The following is a 20,658-nucleotide window of genomic DNA, read 5'->3' as shown; positions in this document are numbered from 1 at the left end:
AGTGAAAGGATGATGAGACTTCATGAGCCAAACAGATTTCAGCAGAGTGACAAAACAAAAAAAACACTGTGGTTGCACAGTAAGTGGCACACACGCACGCACACACACACACACACGTACTAACACTCCCTTCAGTAACTGGCCCTGCCTTGGCCTCCAAGCTTTCTGCAATTGTCACACCCCGTCCTCCCAGAGGCAAAATATGTAAAAGAAAGCAACAAGAGCTGTTTTAGAGCAGCTCGATGTGAAGATGCCGCCCGACATCTTCACGACCCGACTATGAATCTGCGCCTTGGACCTTTAAAGGACGGCTTGGACTCAATAACCCTGCACTTGTCTCCAACTTTGGTATCAGATGACCTGAGACAACAGGACAGGAAGACACTGCGTGCGAGTGTGTGCACTGGGAAGGAGGGACGGCGGTGGAGAGATTAGGTGAGGTAGAATTGGCAGCCGCTCGTCACCATACGAGATGAGAGAGTTTGGGCTCCCTTCAGACATGAGTGGGCCTATTCAGGATGGCCAGTCAATGGGAACTCAATCTGGTCGAGCAGATCCAACAGAGCGTTCTGCTCCAGCTAACTGAGAGCTTTAAGCCAGTCCAATAAACAGGGACTTTAACATGAGAAGGAAGAGAGAGACTGGGGGGGGGTGGGCAGAAGAGTGAGATAAGAAAAGGAGGAGAGAGCAGAAAATAAAGATATATGCTAAATAAAAGGAGAAAGGCAGATAAAAAGATGAAAAGGAATCAGGTATCAGACACATGCAACAGTAAATCCTCTCCAGAGGTGAAGCAAGAAAAGAGTCAAAGTCGTTTTTAATTGTGCTGAAATTAAAGGACTATTAATCCTCACCCAGTGATTGGAATCATTGTCCACATAGATTAGATGGCACTGGCTTATTTGACCAGACTTAAATATTTGATTTCAGTCAGCTTATACCCCCTGGAGTACAAAAATGTGTATGTTCTTATGCACAGAGCGTTAATGTCTACTGAGCAGTGTAAAGTACACCTAAACACCCAACACAGTGAGTCAGGGACGACAACGGCAAGACACACACACACAGAAGCAGACTGAACGTACCGTGCTCGACTCGCGCTCTTTCAGAGGAATGGCCAGAGGTGAGTGAAAAGATGAGGGGCCAGGAGAGAGAAAAGCAAAACACAAATTATTATGGGTGTCACCACAACGGAGAGATTCAATCACAGAATTATTATTCAGGTAAAACAAAGCTCTCGTCATGTGCAGCTCAGCCTCATTCCTGTTGTTACCACTTTATATCTTTTATAAAGGGTTCATAAGTTGTAATAAAATAACTGATGCATGATAAAAGTCTTTATGAACTTTGGCTTTAGGTTGACAGGTTGTGAATACATAGTGATTATTCTCCATTTACATTATCTTTATCAGATATTCAGTTCATTAGGTGAACTCTCTAATGGACAGTCTCGGTACAGACTGTGGGACACGAAGACCAAGTCCACGTTTTAAATTTACAACTGCAGACGTGATGAAATACTAAAAACTCCTCTATCAATGATTGAAACCTAAAAACTACAGATGACTCAAACAAGACCATTTGATGTTGTGTCTAAGTTGAACAGACCTGATGGTGTTTACGAAGGTGAGAAAACTTTAGTTAATAATATTAACTTCATCAAATCCCTGTGGAAAAGTTGACTCAGAAATCTGTAACATTATATTTATTGACAAAAATACAGATACAGGTTGTAATTTGAATTTCATTTAAATTAGACCAACATTATTATCAACATCTAAACTGAACAGTTCTACACTGTCTTTATTTCTGCCTGATATTAGAATATGTTTATCCTCTAGTGTGCCAATTTCCTTCTTTCCTGTTTCTTGGTGAAAGTATAAACTCAACTTTATTTTCACATCAATATATATATATCATTGGTTAAAGCCAAATAAAATGGCCCTTATAAATATGTCCTCACCCAGTAGCTCTGTGCATAAACACTTATTAAATTAAAGATTTAAAACACACAGTGACGTGTTTCTATGATAAATGTGTCTGGCTGGTAAAACCTGTTCTTGGCAGTTACAATCAGGAGTAAAATGCTGCGGGCGGTTTGTGCGGCTGGCTGTGCTCCTCACCTCGGTGCTCCAGGTCGTGGTGGTTCTTCTCATCCTTTACAGGCAGGTGGGCCTGACTGCCAAGAGCTCCCAGGGCCAGCAGGCCGGAGCCAGCGCCTGTCACAGGGGGGATGCCAGGCGGCTGCAGGCCTGAGGGGTGAGGGGGCAGCTGGATCGGGGGACCGTGGGCGGCGTGAGAGAGATGCTGAGCCTGGAGCTGCTGCTGCTATAAACAAATGCGGAGAGACAAGAGACAAGACAGAGGACAAATGGGTCGGCTGGGAAGTGAATCTGTGAATGATCGCACTCTACTTCAGCATTACAGCTGGATCTGACAATATTTAGTCCAAAGGCCAAAGCTTTTATGCATAATATCCGAATGATGACGACTCCCAACATGCTGATCCAGCTCATTCACTGTCTGAGGGAAAAAACTGATTGAGTTTGTATCTGCAGAGGAACAGTGAAGTTATTATCTGCTTCAACATGCTGGATTAACCAGAACAGTAGAACACACGTGTTACTTATTATTACTCTTTCATTTATCTCACTCTTATCATCTCTAGCATTTGTCTTTGCATCATTAACACATTATAGGGCACGGTCACACATTTCCTTTCATTTACAATTTACAATGATAAAGAAACAGCAACTCATCACAGTGAAGAATAAGATAATAAATCATTTCATCAGTTGTAGATTCATTCTGTCGGTTGAATAAAAGTTCGGTTTACTGACACAGCTCAGTGCTAACGTCTGCACATGAGTGCTCCTCAGTGTTGAGCCTATGAAAACACTGCCTCCAGGTTTACATGACAGATGTGTTTCTCTTCTCTTATCACACTTCACTTACTACAACACTGCCACACTTATCGCTGCTGCTCTACAAACTGCCTGTTGTTTCTTATTGAGGATACAAGACCTTCATGTGACAACCATGTTTGACGACACGTCCCCCCCCGGTCGTCAGAAATGATAAGGAACATTTTCCCCACAACTCTGTGCACTTCAATCATAGTTGGAGCTGTTACAAAAAATACAAATCAATAGATCTATATTTGAAAACCTCAAAACCTTCTGGAAAACCAAGCAAGCAAACATGCCCACTCATCTAGCAGAACGCTGTTAAGCACAGACACTCTCACACACACACTCACTCTGACACACACCTCCCAAGAGGCCATGAATATCTGCGTGAGAGGCAACCAGAGAGGAGTGAGTAGATAGACAGGAGTTAAATAGCCACTCAGGCAAGAGGGAAGCAAGTGCTTTAAAACAAGGTTAAATAACACTTAGCACATCCATCAACTGCCTCTCTAAAAAAAGAAAAAAACATGATTGCTATTCTGCTTGCTAGATAGAACTTCAATAACCTCATCCATACATTCATTACACGACAGGGGGAAAAACTAGACAAGGTTATATGTAGTGGCTTAGCACATTTAAAGGTTTATTTAGCAGCTGGCCATTACTCAGTCAGCTCATTATGTGTAGCTGGACCTGAAATCGCACAATGGATATAAGCAACCGAGGGGCGGCATTGTTAATCGATATTGTACTGGTGTGCCCGGCAGCCTATTTGTTGTGTAAAAGGAAAAGCGAGCAAAAAAAAAAAAAAAAAAGAAGAGAGAGAAAGGGGCAGCCAGAACAAGAAGAGGAGGGAGCGGCAGATTCAGAAAAATAACAAGAGAATGAAAGAGAGAGCGAGCAAGGGATTGAGGCAGGGACGTCCCTATTGAGTGTGCCTAATGAGGAAAAGCGTGCAGGGATCATTATCAAGAAGCCTCATTAGCAAGCTATGGCTGAGGAGAAGAGCGAGGAGGGACGAGGGAAGGGGAGTGGGAGGTGGGTGGGGGGGGTAGAGAAAATTTCAGAAAATAAATTGCTTCCAATTCAATATTCATGGATAAAGAGCTGGCTTCCTTTCACACTTATCTTTTTTCATTATGTGTAAATGCCGCTTCAGCTCAGGCAACTTCCACAGGAAACAGGCAATTAAAGTTAACTAGGCGAAGCTGGCTCCCTGCAGAACTGTACTGTCAGGTGGAACAAGCATCAACAGTAGCGGCACAAACCAGCTGGCACACCGGCTCAATAAGTCTGGCAACGATCGTCACATTACCTACTTGTCTTCTGTACTCAAACACACTTTCTTCAGACGTTGCGACAAAGATTAGTCAACGGCTTCCGCTAAACACCGAGCTGACTCGTTTGAGCATCGGAACAGGATTGACATGAGGGTTCTGATGTAAGTCGTCAGTTAAAGAAACGTGCTGTTAAGTGTCTGTCACCCGAGTAAGGCAGATAACACAGAAGATGCCAAAAATATCCAAACACACCCAAGTTGTGGTTTGTCTTCAAGGGACATCATCTCCCTTCACAGAGACGTGTGTTAGGCTGCCAGCAAGCAATGCAAAAGAGTTTCTCTGGCTACATCCATACTAATACGTTTCTGTTTTGATCTCCAACCAGCTGAGCGTTCTAGCTCCGCATCAGTAATAATCCCCGTCCACGCTAACACACCTGAAAACATGACCGTTCACATACACTGTGCATATGCGTGTCGGTGCAAACAGGAAGTAGATTTTCTACTCAGCAGTTGGTTGTTAGTTGCTGAAAATACAAAATAAAAATTGTGAAAAGTAAAATGAGGGATTCATATTCGCGGACCAACAATTAGGTGGAATATTTTGCGTTAATTTCAAACTAAAATGGGGCCAACAGCGCTTTCAAACTTCTCAGTTTTAGGCCTAAATGTTGATGACTTTTAAAACTAAAACGTAGTAATGTGGATGTAGCCTCTATGTCTCATAACTTCCCTGAACACTGACCATGAAGGCTGGATAGGCACTATGAGGCGGCGGCTGCTGCTGCTGGGTCAGAGAAGAGAGGGAGAGATTCAGCCAGAAATTATACAAGCAACAAGCCATGGGTAGTAAATATTATAACTGTTATTTCATCAGTTTATCTGCAGTGTCAGTTTTCTCTAGCGATCTATTGATTATTTCGTTTATGAAAAAGGGGGAAAAAAAGGTGGTGAAGCATTTAGATATTCAGTTTGACAATTAAGAAAACAAACAAATATTAACATTGAATACGTTGGAAGCAGAATTTGGGGAACTAGTATGGAACAGTGTGGGAAAAGGGGAACTTCAAACTGTTCGTAACAAACGTGTGGATGTAAATGAATCAAACTGCATATACAAACTCGAACCAAATGGAAATATGACCTTCACATGCAAATTTTTCACAAAGGAGATCACTGTAAGCAAATGAAGCAGAGTGACATCACAAACAAAACCAGGCAGTGTAAAAGCTTTGTCCTACAGATTAGCATTTGTGCAAGGGTTGGTGATAAGCAGCACCCCACCTGTAACTGACTTGTTAACCATTACCGAAGCACAATCTCACCCTGTGTGGAAAACATGGAAATGAGACGACAGCTCCGACACTTGTCAAATCAAACTCGTGTCTCACCTCTGGCATCTTTCTGCTCAGTTCATTTCAGGTCAGCATTTTTTATACGGTTTTTTTTATTTAATTTTTTTTTATATCAGGCAAACATCCTGTTAACATTTGTAAAAACAAATATGGCATTAACTGCTAGTTTACTTTGGACAGCGTATCACTTCTGAAATTACACTCTGTCCTGGTGCCAGACATCGACTACTGCCACACCATCTGCTAAATTGATTTTCACACAGACCTACTTTAGAATTTTACTTGAAACGCAGGGTTGTGACCCTTTTGATAAATTAGTCATTAAGTCATTTAAATAAGAAAATAATAATGATAAAATCATTGGGGAATGTTCATTCCAATTTCTTGCAGTCCAAGCTGGTGACTTCAAAAGCCTTGATTTATTCAACAATCAGACAAAACCCAAAGACATTTAATTTAAAATCGTATAAAAACAGCGAATCATTCCCTTCGATCAGCTGGATTCAGTCAGACATGTTTGGGGCTTTTTTGGGGGACGAGGATTAAAACTGATAAAGAGCCAAAACACTAGTGTTTGTCTACGTTTGCAAATGAAAACTTAGTGGTGTGGATAGCTAACAGTCTAACACTGTGGGGACGTGGAGATTGATCACTTCCCGTGTCTTTGCCGTGTGTGCGTTTGCGCGTGTGCGTCTGGCCCTGCCAACCCGTAATGAAGACAGGGTCACTCCTGTTGTATACCGTCTCACTGAGCCAGGTTCAGAAAAAATAAAGGAGGAGGAAATAGGAAGTAATTACCTTGAAAACTGGGGGTTGTGCTCCTGGCTCATTTACCTTAATAGAATTTCGATATCCGCCTCTCATTAGACTTGACCCCCTACCACTGGGACAAGCTAACCGCTAACTAACCTCTGCTACAGAGGGCTAATCAAAAGGGTCAGTTCTACATCTGGGTCCAAGCTGGCTATTAAAAAACAGCGAACCTTCTCGCTCTTTTTTAAACAAAAGCAGATGGAAGAAATCACCAAAAAGTATATTTAGCCAGAGTGGAGTTTGTTTGTGTTCAAGGGTTGTGGCTACAATTAAAAGGTCAGTAACTGAATTTTGAAGTGCTTCTTCTAATAAAGTTTAGTTTGCCGCAGATGCTCTCAAATGAAATTTACAAATTAAGGACATTAAACTTTTATTATAAAGGATACTGAGTTTAAAGCTTAGTGCTAAAAACGTATAAACTGGTGAGAATTGGATCAAACATGATGCCACATAAATGTCACATTATTCACATCTTCATTATGAGTATGATGAGTAGTGACAAAGTCAATAAAAATGTTCACAACAGTCTTGTCAAAATGACTACAGATAACAAACTGGTAAATTGCAAAGTGCACAGTTACATGCAAATGAAATCTAATATTGACACTAATAAATGGCCAAATTCAAGGAACTACATACCACAGTGTTTGTTAATATCTAGTTTTACTTATAAAAATATAAAGCAAACAATAGGTGACAGAAAGAAGTAGATCATTTAGCCTTATTAAATAATGAGACGCTATCAGTGGAGGGCAACCACGGTGGAGTAAAGTGAGCAGAGGAACTATCACAGGGTTTGTGCAGGTTTCAACAAGTTCAATTTAAGACTTTCTGACCATAATCAATGAAATTTAAAACATAAAAGACAGTAGGTATTCAAAGTCTGTCCTGCAACCAAGCTGAGTGAACTGCTATTAATTCTGCCCAGTGTTCGTATCAGTTATCAGCTCCATGTTGGTATTGTTTGTAGTTTTATTACAGCATACTAATATCTGTATCGCTGAGAAAAAACTACAATACACATGATGTTACAAACTATACTTGCTCAAAAAGCATAATTAATACAATCTTAACGTATTTAAGACCATATTTGAACAAATACATGATTTTTTTATGGCCCAAAATTCAGATTATTCCATTTTAACTTTTGGAAGGCTGTAATTTTCCTCTTCCTCCCACTTTGATGACTTTGCTTGAACGTGTCCTGAATCTTTGGTCCACGACACCTCACAAACAATCGGTGCCTGTGAAGTCCATACTGCTGTAATCACTGTTGCAATCACAATGCTTGTCCTAACCTGAGAGCTCTAATTCCTCTTGCTATTGGGTCGGTGGCAGAGGTAAGCCTGTTGGCTGGAACCTTTTATCTAATTAAAGTGCAGCCAAAGTGAAACGTGAAAAACACCATGATCTGATCTCAGCCTGGACTGTGTTACTCTGTATCAGATGTTCTTTGACTCTGCCTGAGACGGGGGGAAAATCAGAGTGGAGCTGCCGTTAGGAACTGCAGCCTACAACCAACAATCAGTGGAATTACAGCATTGAACACATCGAGAGCACATTACAAACACTGTCAACTCAAATAAAAACATAATAAACCACTGGAGACAGGGGGCAAGTCTGCATGAGAGAGGACGAGGCACGTTGCTAGTTTGTATTCAGTCTGGACGTTCAAATGCCACAGAGAGGAGGAGGAAAATGGAAGCAGATTAATACACTAAGCTTCTCTTTTCCCTTTTCACCCCTATTTTCCTCCTGAATCTATTGCCCTTTCCCAGGTTGTCCTTGACATACAACACTTCAGCTGAAGCCTGTGAGCGTAATGTAGCATGCTTGAACTGCCTATATGCCGATTTTCCTCTATGCATGCAGTTTTGCCCCCGGCCTCAGATCAAATGAAGGAAGAAGAGGGGGTATACACACAGTGAGAGGCAGATTGGGAAGTCCACGTACCCCGATGATCGCATTCAGCTCAGTCATTGTCACCTGCTTGGCCCGTTCAACAGCCTGAGCCACCTGCTGTTGATGCTGCAGGACACATGGACACACAGATGAGACTCTTGATGGTAAAGCATTCATAACTTCAGACTGGAAGAAGATGGTTCACATACACAAGTCTACAAACATTAGCTGAGATAAACAAAAACATAACGCACAGAAGTAATTTAAGTCAATGATGCAACAGTCAACTAAACACCATCTGCATCTGTAGCCCCTTTTTCCACTAGTGAAAAAACCTGCTAACACCCATTAACATCTGTGATGGTAATGGATTAAATCTGCATCCACTTCAAGAACAAATGACTCTGCAGTAGATACAGGTTTTTAAATAAAGACCCTGGCATCAATCTTCAGTTAAGGACACATGACACCTGGGTGAATGTTCTAATTTCTTCTTCTTTATTTTGGAAGTCTGGACTTTTTCCTATACTATGTTATAACAGACACTGAACTTTAGGGTGTTGGCACATAAATGGCCATGAATGTTTTTACATTGTGGGAACATCGTGCAACAGAAATCTTTTCTTAAGAATCCTGCAAAATGAAACATTGTGAAAGTTTGTGGTGCATCAAACTCCTCTACTGGCAATGGAAAAGGAGCAAATCGCCTTTTTAGCTGGTTAACTCTGGTGTAAAAAAAACTGGGTATAACGGCTATTTGTGGTGTAAAAGAGGTCTGTGTTATACAATTAAACAAGGAGATCAAAGTTAGTAAAAAACTGTAGTACAACAATCTGTTGCGATATTGGTACAGCCATTTTAAGTTCACTGCATTTGAAGAAGAAAAGCCAGGAGGTTTGGCAGAACTGTCATTTCTAATTGTTTGTACTTTGTTTGGCAGATTGTTAAATAAGGTGCGGAAGAAATGGGATGGAAGCATGTTTTAATAATGTTGAGTGATTAAAATAATTAACGTTTTTATTTGATTCATGATCCCAATGCGTTACTTCGTGTGGTTGTGCTGCTTAAACCTGACTCAGTCACATTTCATCTTTAAGACATGTGCAGCTTGTGTTGCTAATAACGAATGTCTTGCTTCCTATAACAAGTCATTGACAGAGTCTCTGTACAATGAGCCACTTTCACAGTTTCCTTTACAGTTATGACACATGGTGGAATAACATGAATCTCAATCACATTCTTAAAATGCTGTTAGCTGGGTTGACACTCACCTCTTGTGACAAGAATGGCATGATCTGAGCCAGAATTGCATTGAGACGTTTGGCAATCTCAGTCTGTAGGCAGAGAGAGGACACATTAGAATAATTGTCTTTCAGTGTACTGCATGCCACGGGCAGCCCTGTAATTAAGCAGTTAAACTACCTATAATACAAAAGGGCACACACACAAATGTGTCCAGCGTCCGTCTGGGCAGACCATGTATTTCTTAACTAAAGTGGGACAGCCTTAGAACAAATTTACCCAACCCCTCCCTCTCTCTCCTGCTTCCATTAGGTCTTATTTCATTAGGAGGCTGAAATATGCTAATAGCATCTGGCTGGAGAGACCCTAATGAGGTCCATACTTCATAATTACAGCCCACAGAGAGCAGGGTGGGGAATGCTGAAGCAGACAGGTTAACTCTCTGACCCTATCTATCAGAGGCATCTTTGGTATCGACCACGGAATATTAGCTGGGAGAGTAAGATGATACAGGCCTCGACAAACGTGGAGCACTTTACTGTGCTCGATTTGGACAAATGGATGTGCTGTGCAGCCTGTCTACTGCGATCGAACGTCCCAAGACATTTTGCCCAAACCCATTTCCTTTTTTAAAAATCTGTACTTTCCACAGAGAGTGGGGAGGTATAAGAACGAGGGGGAGAAAGAGAGGAACACAAGTGGAAAGCAGGATAAAGGAGAAGGGGTGTTGGGCTGTGTGGGGGTGATGAATGGTGAAGTGAAACCCTATGATTTGACACTAAGGTAATGTGGTTTGACTGAACTGAGGGAGGTGAACTAATTGATTTTGAGAGATTAGGGGTGGAAGCCCAGCAGGTGTGTGTGGGGTGAAGAGGTCTTTCCCGCCATTTTATACGCTGCTGCATTCCACTCATTTTCTCCCATAACCTTGTTTGACTGTGAAAGGGGGAGGAAGAAGACAGAAAAGGAGAGGGAGGTGCCGGTAGCCTTTTGCACAACGTTTGTGTCACTTTGTCCATTTTGAAAGAGGTGAGACAGGAAAAGGACAGAGGAGGAGAGGGACAGATCTTTACTGGCCTGTCAGGAACTATCTCACAACCTCCTGCCTGACCTTAGACACACTCTGCTTTCTCTCTCCATCCTCCCCCCCACCTTCCTTCTCCAAACGCTTCTTCACACCCCTCCATGCTAATCTCCACTACTCTACTCTGTTCCCTCCCTCTTTCCTCCCCCTCTTCCTCTCCCATCTTCCCCCTCCTCTGTTGCTGGGGCAACGCTATCTGGCACGGCTGATCGTTATGTAAATTGGGTTGGGGCCCTGACCAGAACAGCCTGTAAAATCATATTAGGCGCAGCACAGAGGCAGGTCATTAAATTGAATTTTCGGCCTGTCGATCTGATCGGCACGGGAAATTAATGAGGGATAACTGGGAGTGGGGAAGAGGCTGCACGGGGGGGACGCACAGAGAGAGAGAAGGGGTGAGAGGGAGGGAGGGAGAAAGCTCTATGGAGACTCATAAACCATCATCATTAGCGGGGGCTGGATACAATGCCACACAGTAGGATTAGATTGTTTCAGCATCACACCACTTCTCTGGAAATGGCTGCTAGGGGAGCCACATGGGGCTTGTAAGAAACAGTGGTATGCTGATACACTCGGCTATTAGAACAACAACATTGCAAACCCTCACCACAAACCAATTCACAACGAAAGCCATCTGATTGTTGGTAGCAAATCATCGCTCCTGAGCCATCGTTTAGAGCCAAAAGCATTCGTGGAATGCAGGTACACTAAAAACACGGGTTTCTCTCAGCGGTTCATTCTGAAAGATGAGCTGCGGCGCCAGGTGTTTCAGGAGCCGAGACCAAGCTGAGTCAGGTCCAGGGGTTTTTAAGGTTAAATGTTCCCGACCTCTTGAATTCCTTTGAAATTTAAGTTAAGTTATTGCTTTGAAGGCAGGAAATAAAACAATAGAGCAGCCTTCCTGTTTGAGCTCTAACTACTGTAGTGCTGATGTTGGACTTTTTGTCGTCATTTCTCAGCAACACTTTCAGAGAGCATGAGGCCAACCCGAGAGACAAACAGTCAAACCGCTCAATTGAATCACTGCGGTTATCTGCTACATCTACACCTTGCTTTTTAAATTTAGTCAATCCGCTCTGTTCAGGCCAAGTTCACACACGTGAGTGAGACCAAATGGACACACTGCTTATTTAAACTAATTTATGACAGCTACATAGGAGGGAACAATACAGATAACACATCAGATCCAATGACTTGCAGCATTCCTCAACGACCACCACTTTAATTTGGAGGCACTATTTTTCACAGTGCTTTTAGTGCAGTGACAGCCACTGGAAAGAGTTTATTGACACTTAAAGCCAGTGAAAACAGAAGCCTGTGAGCCAGCAGAAGCTTTTCACTGCAGCTCCACAATTACAGGTACTCAGGGTTCTCTAGTAGCACCAGAGCTTGGAGAGGCTCTCTCTCTCTCTCCACCGCATCCCTCTGTCTATGGTGCGCTGAAAGCCATTTGGCTGTTTGTCGCTCCAGGCATTAGCCCCCAAGTGGAGAGCAGAGTCTCCGACGAGGTTTCAATTGGCGAGGAAAACAAGTGGCATATGATGGGAGGAGGGCAGAGATGGCTGTTTGGGAATTATCTTCTCAGCCAGAGCAGAGGAAGAAAGAGGCACTTAGAGGTATCTGGTTCATTACAAATGCATGAAGAATATTTTGCATGTGCATGTCATTCTATTTTGAGCTGGTACATGTAAAAATGAAGTGACATCCTCTTCTGCAGGGGGAGCATGTGGAAACGGGCCATTTTCCAACAGATTGGGTTCGATTTCGCTAAGAGTTGAAATCCTCATGACATGCACAATATTTGAATTATGCAAAGGCGCTACAAACACACACAAGAATTTACTCCCATTTCACCGCATCAACACAGACACGCAAAACCCATCATCAGGTGTTCACACACACACACACACACACACACACACACACTAATTGTGTAACTCTGTTCTACCAGCCCCTCTAGCCTGGCTATCAAAATAAAGCGTGTCTCACAGCCTCCACTAACCTCGTCAACCTCCCTTGAGAGACTGTGTGTGTGTTCTCATAGTCAGTTTGTTTTGGCTTAGAGAGAGGTCGGCCATCATCACCTTGGCAAACAATTCCAGGAATCCAGTATAAATTATTCATTTGCACAAGCTCTCGTTCTCCCTCCCCCTGTTCCTCCTTTCATCCTCTTCCTCCATCCAGGAAACGGACATGACTCCTTGATAAAGCACTTTCTCCGTTTCCCTCATTCACTCAAAGAGGTGACAGGGTGAGTATGCACACCACGATTAACAAAATGGCTACCAAAAGGCACAAAAAATGCTTATTAAGGAATATGATCCATCGATGGTTAATTGTTGATTGACGTATTTTCTACACATGTTACTTTTGCTTTCATTTCACCAAAGAGAGCTGAAATCTAAACAAAGCAAACGTACAAGAGATAAACTGAGACCACAACAGAGAAAAGAGGGAGGGAGTGAAAAACAAAGCAACCCACACCACAAAGTCAGCAGGGCACGTTGCTGAGGCAGCCTAATGAGCTGCGCTAATTAAAATCACTTATTGACAGCAACCGAGGGTGATTACCTCCACCCTGCACTCTTTGCCATCATAAGAGACACTGTCAAAACAAATTACCCCCCCAGCAGCCGCACAGATCCCTGTGCTAGCAAAACCATTCAGATCAGCAGGAGGCTGTGTCTGTCGGAACTTGAATTACAGTGTTTGTGTAAAGTCACAACTGGTGTTACCATGTAAGGGATGTGTGTATTTATTCATATGCACGTGCGTGTGTTTGTACCCATTCCCCCGCTTTTCAATCCTGATTTGTAGCAATAACACAAAATGACTTTATCGTGTCTTTTTTCTCACTGCAATAAATCTTCTTCACAAGCGGAGTAATATGCCTGCCTGCATCCAATAATCCAGCCCTCCTCCCTTCCTACCAATAACAGGGACAGCTATGGGCTGTCTGTTTACCTCTCGCTGATGTCATCAAAAACACTCGTTCACCAGGGATGGGAGAGGAGAGAGAGAGGGAGGGAGGTGGCAGGAATCATGCATTATTCACAGGACTCTGTCGACTTCGCCGGGCTTATTGATAAACAAAGAAGATGCACGGGAGAGGACCAGTCGATTAACCCATTTACCCTGAAGCCTATCACTCCTCTCCTGTTTCCACCCCTCCTGTTTGCCAGCTTGTCTCATCCACTGCCACCAGCATCAACACACAACAACCAGTTCAACCCCCACCATGCATTGCTTCAGCCTCCTTGTTGGTGATAAGTGCCTGACAGAAAACGCTCAAGAATGGGGGGGGGGTTGAATCGCAGCGAGCACCCTGATAAACAGAAACACAACTACTTAGCACACATAGCAGCACCACACAGATACCGCATGTCTACAAAAAAAACATCTACACCTGATGAATTGTGCAGCGTGCTGCTGTTCCAACTGGGCTCCCCTCCCACTGACGCCATTAACCTTCTGGATCTGAGGGCCATGACGCCTCCGCCCCACCTCTCTGTCTCGCCTTCTCCCTCTCTGACAGACTCCCACTTTCATACATCATCTCAAACAGCTAATGACACGAGGGCCATCATTCACATCACTCCATCGGGGAGGCAGGGGGGGAAATAATGAAAAGACATAAGGGCACCAGGAGGAGGTGGGAGAGGAGATCTGAGGAGGAAAAAATGAACGAGGGGAAACAGAAAGCAACACAGAATCTGAGAGAATGGATATGTAAGGTTTAAAGATAAGAGGGGCACTGTGAGATAGTTTTAATCTTATTTTTCTCCTTTTAAATGAACAAAAAAAAAAGAAAGATTATGCTAAGGCCAAAAAATACAGCTAAAATTATTTTAATACCTCCCCCATTTTTCTGCGTGTCTCCAGTCTGCTGATGCTGAATCCACACCACTATGCTTTAGTTTGAAAACGCATCACTCTTATTTCGTTTACGTCTGTTAAAACAGTTATAAAACAAAAAGGTGTGGATGTCGCCTGAAACTACTCATTGGGGGTGTGGTGGTATTTTAGCCTTGTTCATCAGGAGAAGTCTTTCCACTGCAGCATGATGCCCGGTGCTGGGTGGCAGCTGAACTAATGAGCTTTTAGCCCAGCTGGCACTGGGGAGGCAGACACACAATGGTGCAGACATGTCTCCGCACGCACGCACACACACACAGAAGGACAAACCACACAAAACCACATTTTCTCAGACTGTCTGCCAAATACTTCTCTTTAATCTTATCAAACCATCCCCATCAGGCAACGTGCCCTTCGTGTTGTTTAGCCTGTCAGCATTTTCACTACAGGAAGCCGGTGTGTGTATGCCATTTAAGGATGAGGGCAGAAACTAAGGTCGGGGATGTGTGTGTTAGAAGGTGTGTTCCTCAATCACCAATGAGAAAAAAAACAACAGTGTTTTGGCTATAAATAGACCATCACTGATATGGCTACATACCTGTTTGTGCATCTCAATGTTGAGCCCATAGGACATCTCATAGTACTGTGAATTAGAAGAGAAAACATGAATGTTTCAATGATGCACTTTAATTTGTACATTATACACTGCATGCACAACACAAAATAGGAATCTGACTTTTCTTGACTGAGGAACAGAGAATGTAAGTGCATCAAAGCTGTGAAAAAAATGTGGTGGTGACACGAACAACAAAAGAGAAGTCGACTACATGTTGCAGCACATGAGTGAAGCTTTAAAAACACACGGACTGATTAACCAAAGAGGTTGAAAACTGCATGTACTTTTTGCAAGTACTGCAAACAGACGCTTGGCTGCCACTCGCTGAGCACAAGCAGTGTGTATGGCTTCAGAAACCAAGAGGAAAGCCAATGCTATTATTGAAAACAACATTATCTGCTGCAGAGTGCCAAAAGCTTGTGAGCCCACCACCAGATGCAAACTGAGACTTAATAGTTTGTCTTGTTTATCAAACACACACTAAACAGTTTCCATTTATTACAGCTACTCCCACCACCTTCTGCTTTCTCACAGGGAAAATAATATTTAACAAACGTACTGTTGCGCTTGGTTTAAGTAATTCCTTGCATGTACAAACAAGATAAGCACACACATACACAAACTACAACTGAGCTCTTAGTCACATCACCTGTAAGATAAAGGTTGTTCTTTTTCCGTGCACACAATGCAGCTTTTACGGTATCAGAAATAACCTTTGAGTTGAGTTTTTGTGACACAGGCACAGATTTCATTGTCTCTATCTGATCACCGGGGAGCCCTGAACTGAATGTAATATGATTTAATTGCAGTTTTGGAGCCGTTTTACATTTAACCTGCCACGCGGCTTTGATGGAAATCAAATACCTATCAGGAGAAAACGCCTGCCCCAGAAAGCACTCTGTTATCTTTATGGTTGGAGAAAAAGACATAAGTCACCTAATATCTATGAACCCCTGGGTGTGTCTAAAGTGTCTGAACGAGCGCACGGTTCAACTTAGGAGAATTTAAAAGAAAAAAAAGAGAAAAGAGTACAGGAAACTCTGATTCATGTGCAAAGCCAGCCGACCAGTCATTAACCCCCAATGGGTCATGTTGGGTGTGTTAGGGAGGGGTGGCGTAGGGCCATAAAGAAGACCCCTGAGCCAGAGCCACGGGGGGGGTCGTCACACCACACAATCAATAGTTGGACATTTGACCCCTGCTAGAGTCTCGACTGCCTCTCAGCACACCCCCACCCTGCACCTCCTTATCCAATGAAAACACAGGTGTGAGTCAACAGCACTGAGCAGGAACAAATGCTAACATGGCCTCTGCAAAACACCGGGGCTGCACCACCTGTGACTGTTCACCTCAGGCAAAAGGGAGGATATGCTATTAAATCAGATTCACAGCTTTATGACGATCGCTCTTACCATGACGTAGTGACGCTGCATCTCTGTCTTCTCATTGGCCAGTTTGTCGTACTCCACTTTAAGGCTGAAGAAAGAAAGAAGAAAAGTGTTTAATATCTGGTGATGGTTAAACAATCAGAGTGAACACACTGATTTATGGACACGAGACAAACAGAGTATAGAACATAGACATTGTTGTGCTTCATTAGTGTAGAATTGGCGAGTGAAGCTACAAAATGGAACAAAACAGAGGCGTCTTCCTCTTCCTTCCAGGAAGACAGTGTTGTTTACAGGGGGCCAATCATTACCTGTGGTACTGGGCCTGCAGGAACTGAAACTCATCTTTGATCCTGTCGCAGGACTCCGCCACCGTGAACTTGAAGCCAGGCTGCCCTGGCTGATGAGGTGCCTGAAAAGTGCAAGGTTGGAAATACCACAGGTGTAAGTAGCACCATCACAGCCAGGATAATAGTCTCATCTGTCTCTCCTGCCACTTCCACCCTCCTCTCTCTTTTCTTTCTCTTGATGGTTTGTCCTCACATTTCCCCTGAGCCCTGACTGGCGGAGGATGGAGCCGCTTTCACTCAACAACATGTGCCATGACAGAGAGGAGGGTCACTTCATCCAGCCTCAAAGTAATGTTACATGGTGAGCAGAGGAGAACACGGAGGGGGAGGGGGGGGGGGGGGGGGGGGGGGACTCTAAATCAAACACAGTTGTGGGATTTCAGTGTCTGCTGTGCAACAAGCACAATTAACCTTTTAGCACTAAAACATGCAACAACAACAACAAGCAGAGGAATTAAGAGTGTTTCCAGAAGGAGGACACGGTGATCTGCTTTCCACAGTTAAACCAAAATCTCTGATCTTGTTGCCAATAAACACGATCTCCCAGTTTGTGTGTTACCGGAGCGGTGCAGACCATAAATAGTAAGGTGTGGATCAGCAGCTCCTCTCTGACGAGCTAATTAGGCTGTTGTGAAGGGCGGTGCGGTTGCATCAATTCACAGTGACAAAGACAGCTACTTACCGGATGCCGGCCTTGTGGATACATGTCGGCTCCTTAACACGAGATAATCTGCGTGGTTTCTCTCTCTCTCTCTCTCTGTGTCTGTGTGTAGTCCCAGTGAAGGTGCGGGAAAATCACCGCCACCCCCTCCCCCGCACACGCACGATGGCGGCGGACAAAGCCTTGTTCTCGGCTGCGAGGCGGCGCCCTCAGACCCCGACGGCTGGATGTTATCACCTGGTTTGTACCTGAACACACAGAAAAACAGGGGGAACAGCTGAGGAGCTGGACTCCGACACGAACCGGAACTTCACCTCCTCACATCTAAACATCATAAAAACTAAGTGTTTAATGAAAAAAACCAAAAATCTAAATCTGTCTCCCACGCGGAGGAAGAGAAAAAACAACCATGGCAGTGAAATGAATAAAAACCCCGAAGTTGAGAGTTTTAATCGGAAAGACATCATGTTTGGTTTTTCTCGTAAAATCTGTCTTCCACGAACAGGAGCACACACACACACTCTCTCACTCTCAGACACACACACACACACACACACACACACACACACACACACGGGGGGTGGTTCGGTGTCCGGGAAGATCAGAAAACAAGGAGCCGCTGCCATGAAGCCACAACACCTCCTCCACCTCCCCCTCCACCTCGTTAGCGCCTCTCTCCGTGTTTACCTTTGTCTCAGGTACAGAAAATAATCCAGACACGAAACTTAATATCCTCTCGGTGGGAGCTGGGAAAAAATGTCCGTTTCCGTGTCTCTTTCTTCTTCTTCTTCTTCTTCGCCTGTGAGAGTCGGTGACCCGCGGCGGAGAGCGTCGCTCCGTCCGGCTGAACGTCGGAAGCCCCTCGGTCCGTGGACGAGTTGCTGCCCGCGGACAAGTTCGCAGAAAGCGGGCGTTAGATCCAGCGGCAGCGGCGGAACCCTCCGGTAACTCCAGATGTGGATTGTTTAAAGCTCCTCGTCGCGTTTTTGAGAGAAAATGTCTTCCGCTGCTGAAACAGCGCGAGCTCGAACCCGCTCCTCCGCCGCTCGCGCTACCACACACACACACTGCTCCCTGGCACGAGGAGCCCACAGCGCGAGCAGCCAATCACGGCCCGCGGACACGCTCAGCGGCGCCGGCCAATCGCGGCGCGGCTCTCCCACGTGGGGGGCACTAGCGACGCGACGCTGCGATTGGTCCGCGATCCGTGACCTCACCCCCCCTTTCGCCATTTTGGATCTGCAGTGACTCCGTTCAGCAGCTTCTTCAAATAACCAGTAACCAGTGATCAATAACCAATAACCAATCAAGTAAAGTTAAACATCATTTAAATGAAACTTCCGGATCATTCAATCTGAGACATGACGCCCAGCAACACACGAGAGCCCCCCCCCCTGAACATGTTCTTCACATGTGAGTGAATCACATGTGAAGCAGCCCAGCGTCTACCTGCAGTTATAGTCTGATCAATAAACTAGCAGCTCCTGCAGAGGGGGGGGGCGCCTCCATCATTAGAGGTTCAGTGTGGGAACATGAGCTCCGATGTGTTGAATGTGTGATCAGATCTTATCTGGAGCTCGTCTGGAGTTTGAACCCAGAAATAAAACTTTGTGCTCTCAGGTCGAACAGAAAACTAACGTGATGCAGAGACAAGAAGAGAAGCTGTTCATCCAGCAGCTGATCGATGTGCTCTGATCCAGATGTGTCTGAGCTGGAGCTTCATCTTCATCACAGCGATCAGCATCATCTTCATCAGGAGCATCGTCATCTTCATCATTATCATCTTCATTAGCAGCAGCAGCTTCATCGTCATTAGCATCTTCATCATCTTCATCATCTTCATCAGCAGGTCAGCTACCACACTCCAGGATTTCGGCCTATCACGTGTTGTTGGCTGTAGCTCGTCCCCACGTGGGTTCTCCCCGCCTCCTCGCCCTCTCTCCTCCTCCTCCCCCCTCCCCTCCGCTGCTCTCCGTCCAATGGCGTGGCCGCTGTCTCCCTGCGCGGCCCGCGATTGGCCGAGCGCCGGAGAAGCTGTCAGTCAGGAGCCCCGCTTGTCAATTAAAGCCACGTTGGTCTCGCGCGCTGACAAATGGCTGCGCTCCTCCCGCTGCCTGAGCGGAGCGGAATGGCTGCTTAATTAGCTTCCAATGGCTTTTCCTTTCAGCTCAAACAATCTGTCAGGACCATGTGGTAAAAAGAGCCGTGCATAAAACAAAAGGAAAAAAGAAAAGAGCCAGCAGGGGCTAAATATCAGTTTGATCCCCCCCCAACCCTCCCCCATGCAAACATGTGCTGCAAAACAAAGCTTCTACCTCCATCAAACATGAGTCCACTCCTCTGTCCACATCTTCATCCAAACATGCATGTGTTGGTTTCCACCATTTGTTAATTCACATTTCAATTCAAGGATTTTATTTTTTATTTTGGATTCTCCCCAGAACAAGTGCACCAGGTTTCACCAGTTTCTAGACATCATCGTTTTATTACTTGATTTATCAGGAGGTTGTTAAATGCGAGGGCTGGTCGTTAAATCGCCTTAAGGTAAGAGATCAGTCTTTTAGTTGTTTTTTTTTTTGTAACTGATTATTCATGTTGGGCTCAACTCTGGTTACCAAAGCTAATGCCTATTGTTTTCTTCCGGAAGAGGGTCATGTGATATGAGCCTGACGAATCGGCTACAGCCACGTCATGACTGAAAAGAGCTGATCATTTTATTACTGGATCTATTATAGATCCAGAGAAAGATGTTAAATGTGAGGGCCGGTACTTAAATCGCCTTAAGGTAAGGTATTTTTTTAAAGCTTAAAATAAATGTATATAGGATATTGAATCAGTCAGTGACATGATCTAGAGAAGCTATCATGTTGTATGTATAGGTGTTTGTGTCTCCTGATTTGATTTGACCTTTGGTTTTGCTCTAATTATTCATGTGTTTATTTGTAACATATAAATGTCTCGTGTCTAGAATGACCTACAAATCAATTTTAGTACATTTCCTATTATTTACAGCAAAATAAATTGCCCTAAAGTCAAAAAGTATGGCAAATTTTAAACATCACTGTGTAGCTAGCGTGCTGTGAGCTTGAGCTGTTGCTTAGCAACAAATGGATCCCTCCTGCAGATGCTCCGACATGATTTGGGATAATAACTCATGTTCTGAGGACATGTCAGTAAGCTACACACGCACTGGGAGACTTTAAA

General features: G+C 44.1%; 1 protein-coding gene across 22 annotated transcripts in view; it reads right to left on the bottom strand.

The window, feature by feature from the left end:
- tle3b (TLE family member 3, transcriptional corepressor b) overlaps nt 1-18,535 on the bottom strand; it is a 29,873-nt gene extending 11,338 nt beyond the window's left edge. For 2 of the 22 annotated variants that reach the window (XM_069525856.1, XM_069525859.1), the window contains exons 1-10: nt 18,142-18,535; nt 17,476-17,702; nt 16,755-16,855; nt 16,468-16,531; nt 15,038-15,082; nt 9,530-9,592; nt 8,280-8,384; nt 4,934-4,975; nt 2,124-2,328; nt 1,086-1,102 (exon numbers count right to left, since the gene is read on the bottom strand). In XM_069525856.1, the coding sequence (XP_069381957.1) occupies nt 1,086-1,102; nt 2,124-2,328; nt 4,934-4,975; nt 8,280-8,384; nt 9,530-9,592; nt 15,038-15,082; nt 16,468-16,531; nt 16,755-16,855; nt 17,476-17,499 (666 nt within the window). In that variant the 5' untranslated portion in view covers nt 17,500-17,702; nt 18,142-18,535. Of the gene's footprint in view, nt 1-1,085; nt 1,146-2,123; nt 2,329-4,933; nt 4,976-8,279; nt 8,385-9,529; nt 9,593-15,037; nt 15,083-16,467; nt 16,532-16,754; nt 16,856-17,475; nt 17,703-18,141 lie in introns of all 22 variants that reach the window. The other 20 variants (XM_069525846.1, XM_069525849.1, XM_069525862.1 and 17 more) reach the window with 16 other exon arrangements.
- Between the last annotated feature and the right edge of the window lie 2,123 nt (nt 18,536-20,658).

The sequence above is a fragment of the Paralichthys olivaceus genome, chromosome 1, assembly GCF_024713975.1.
Source record: "Paralichthys olivaceus isolate ysfri-2021 chromosome 1, ASM2471397v2, whole genome shotgun sequence".
Classification (NCBI taxonomy): Eukaryota; Metazoa; Chordata; class Actinopteri; order Pleuronectiformes; family Paralichthyidae; genus Paralichthys; species Paralichthys olivaceus.
The sequence above is the reverse complement of the archived record's forward strand: the minus strand, read 5'-3'. Positions and strand labels throughout refer to the sequence as shown.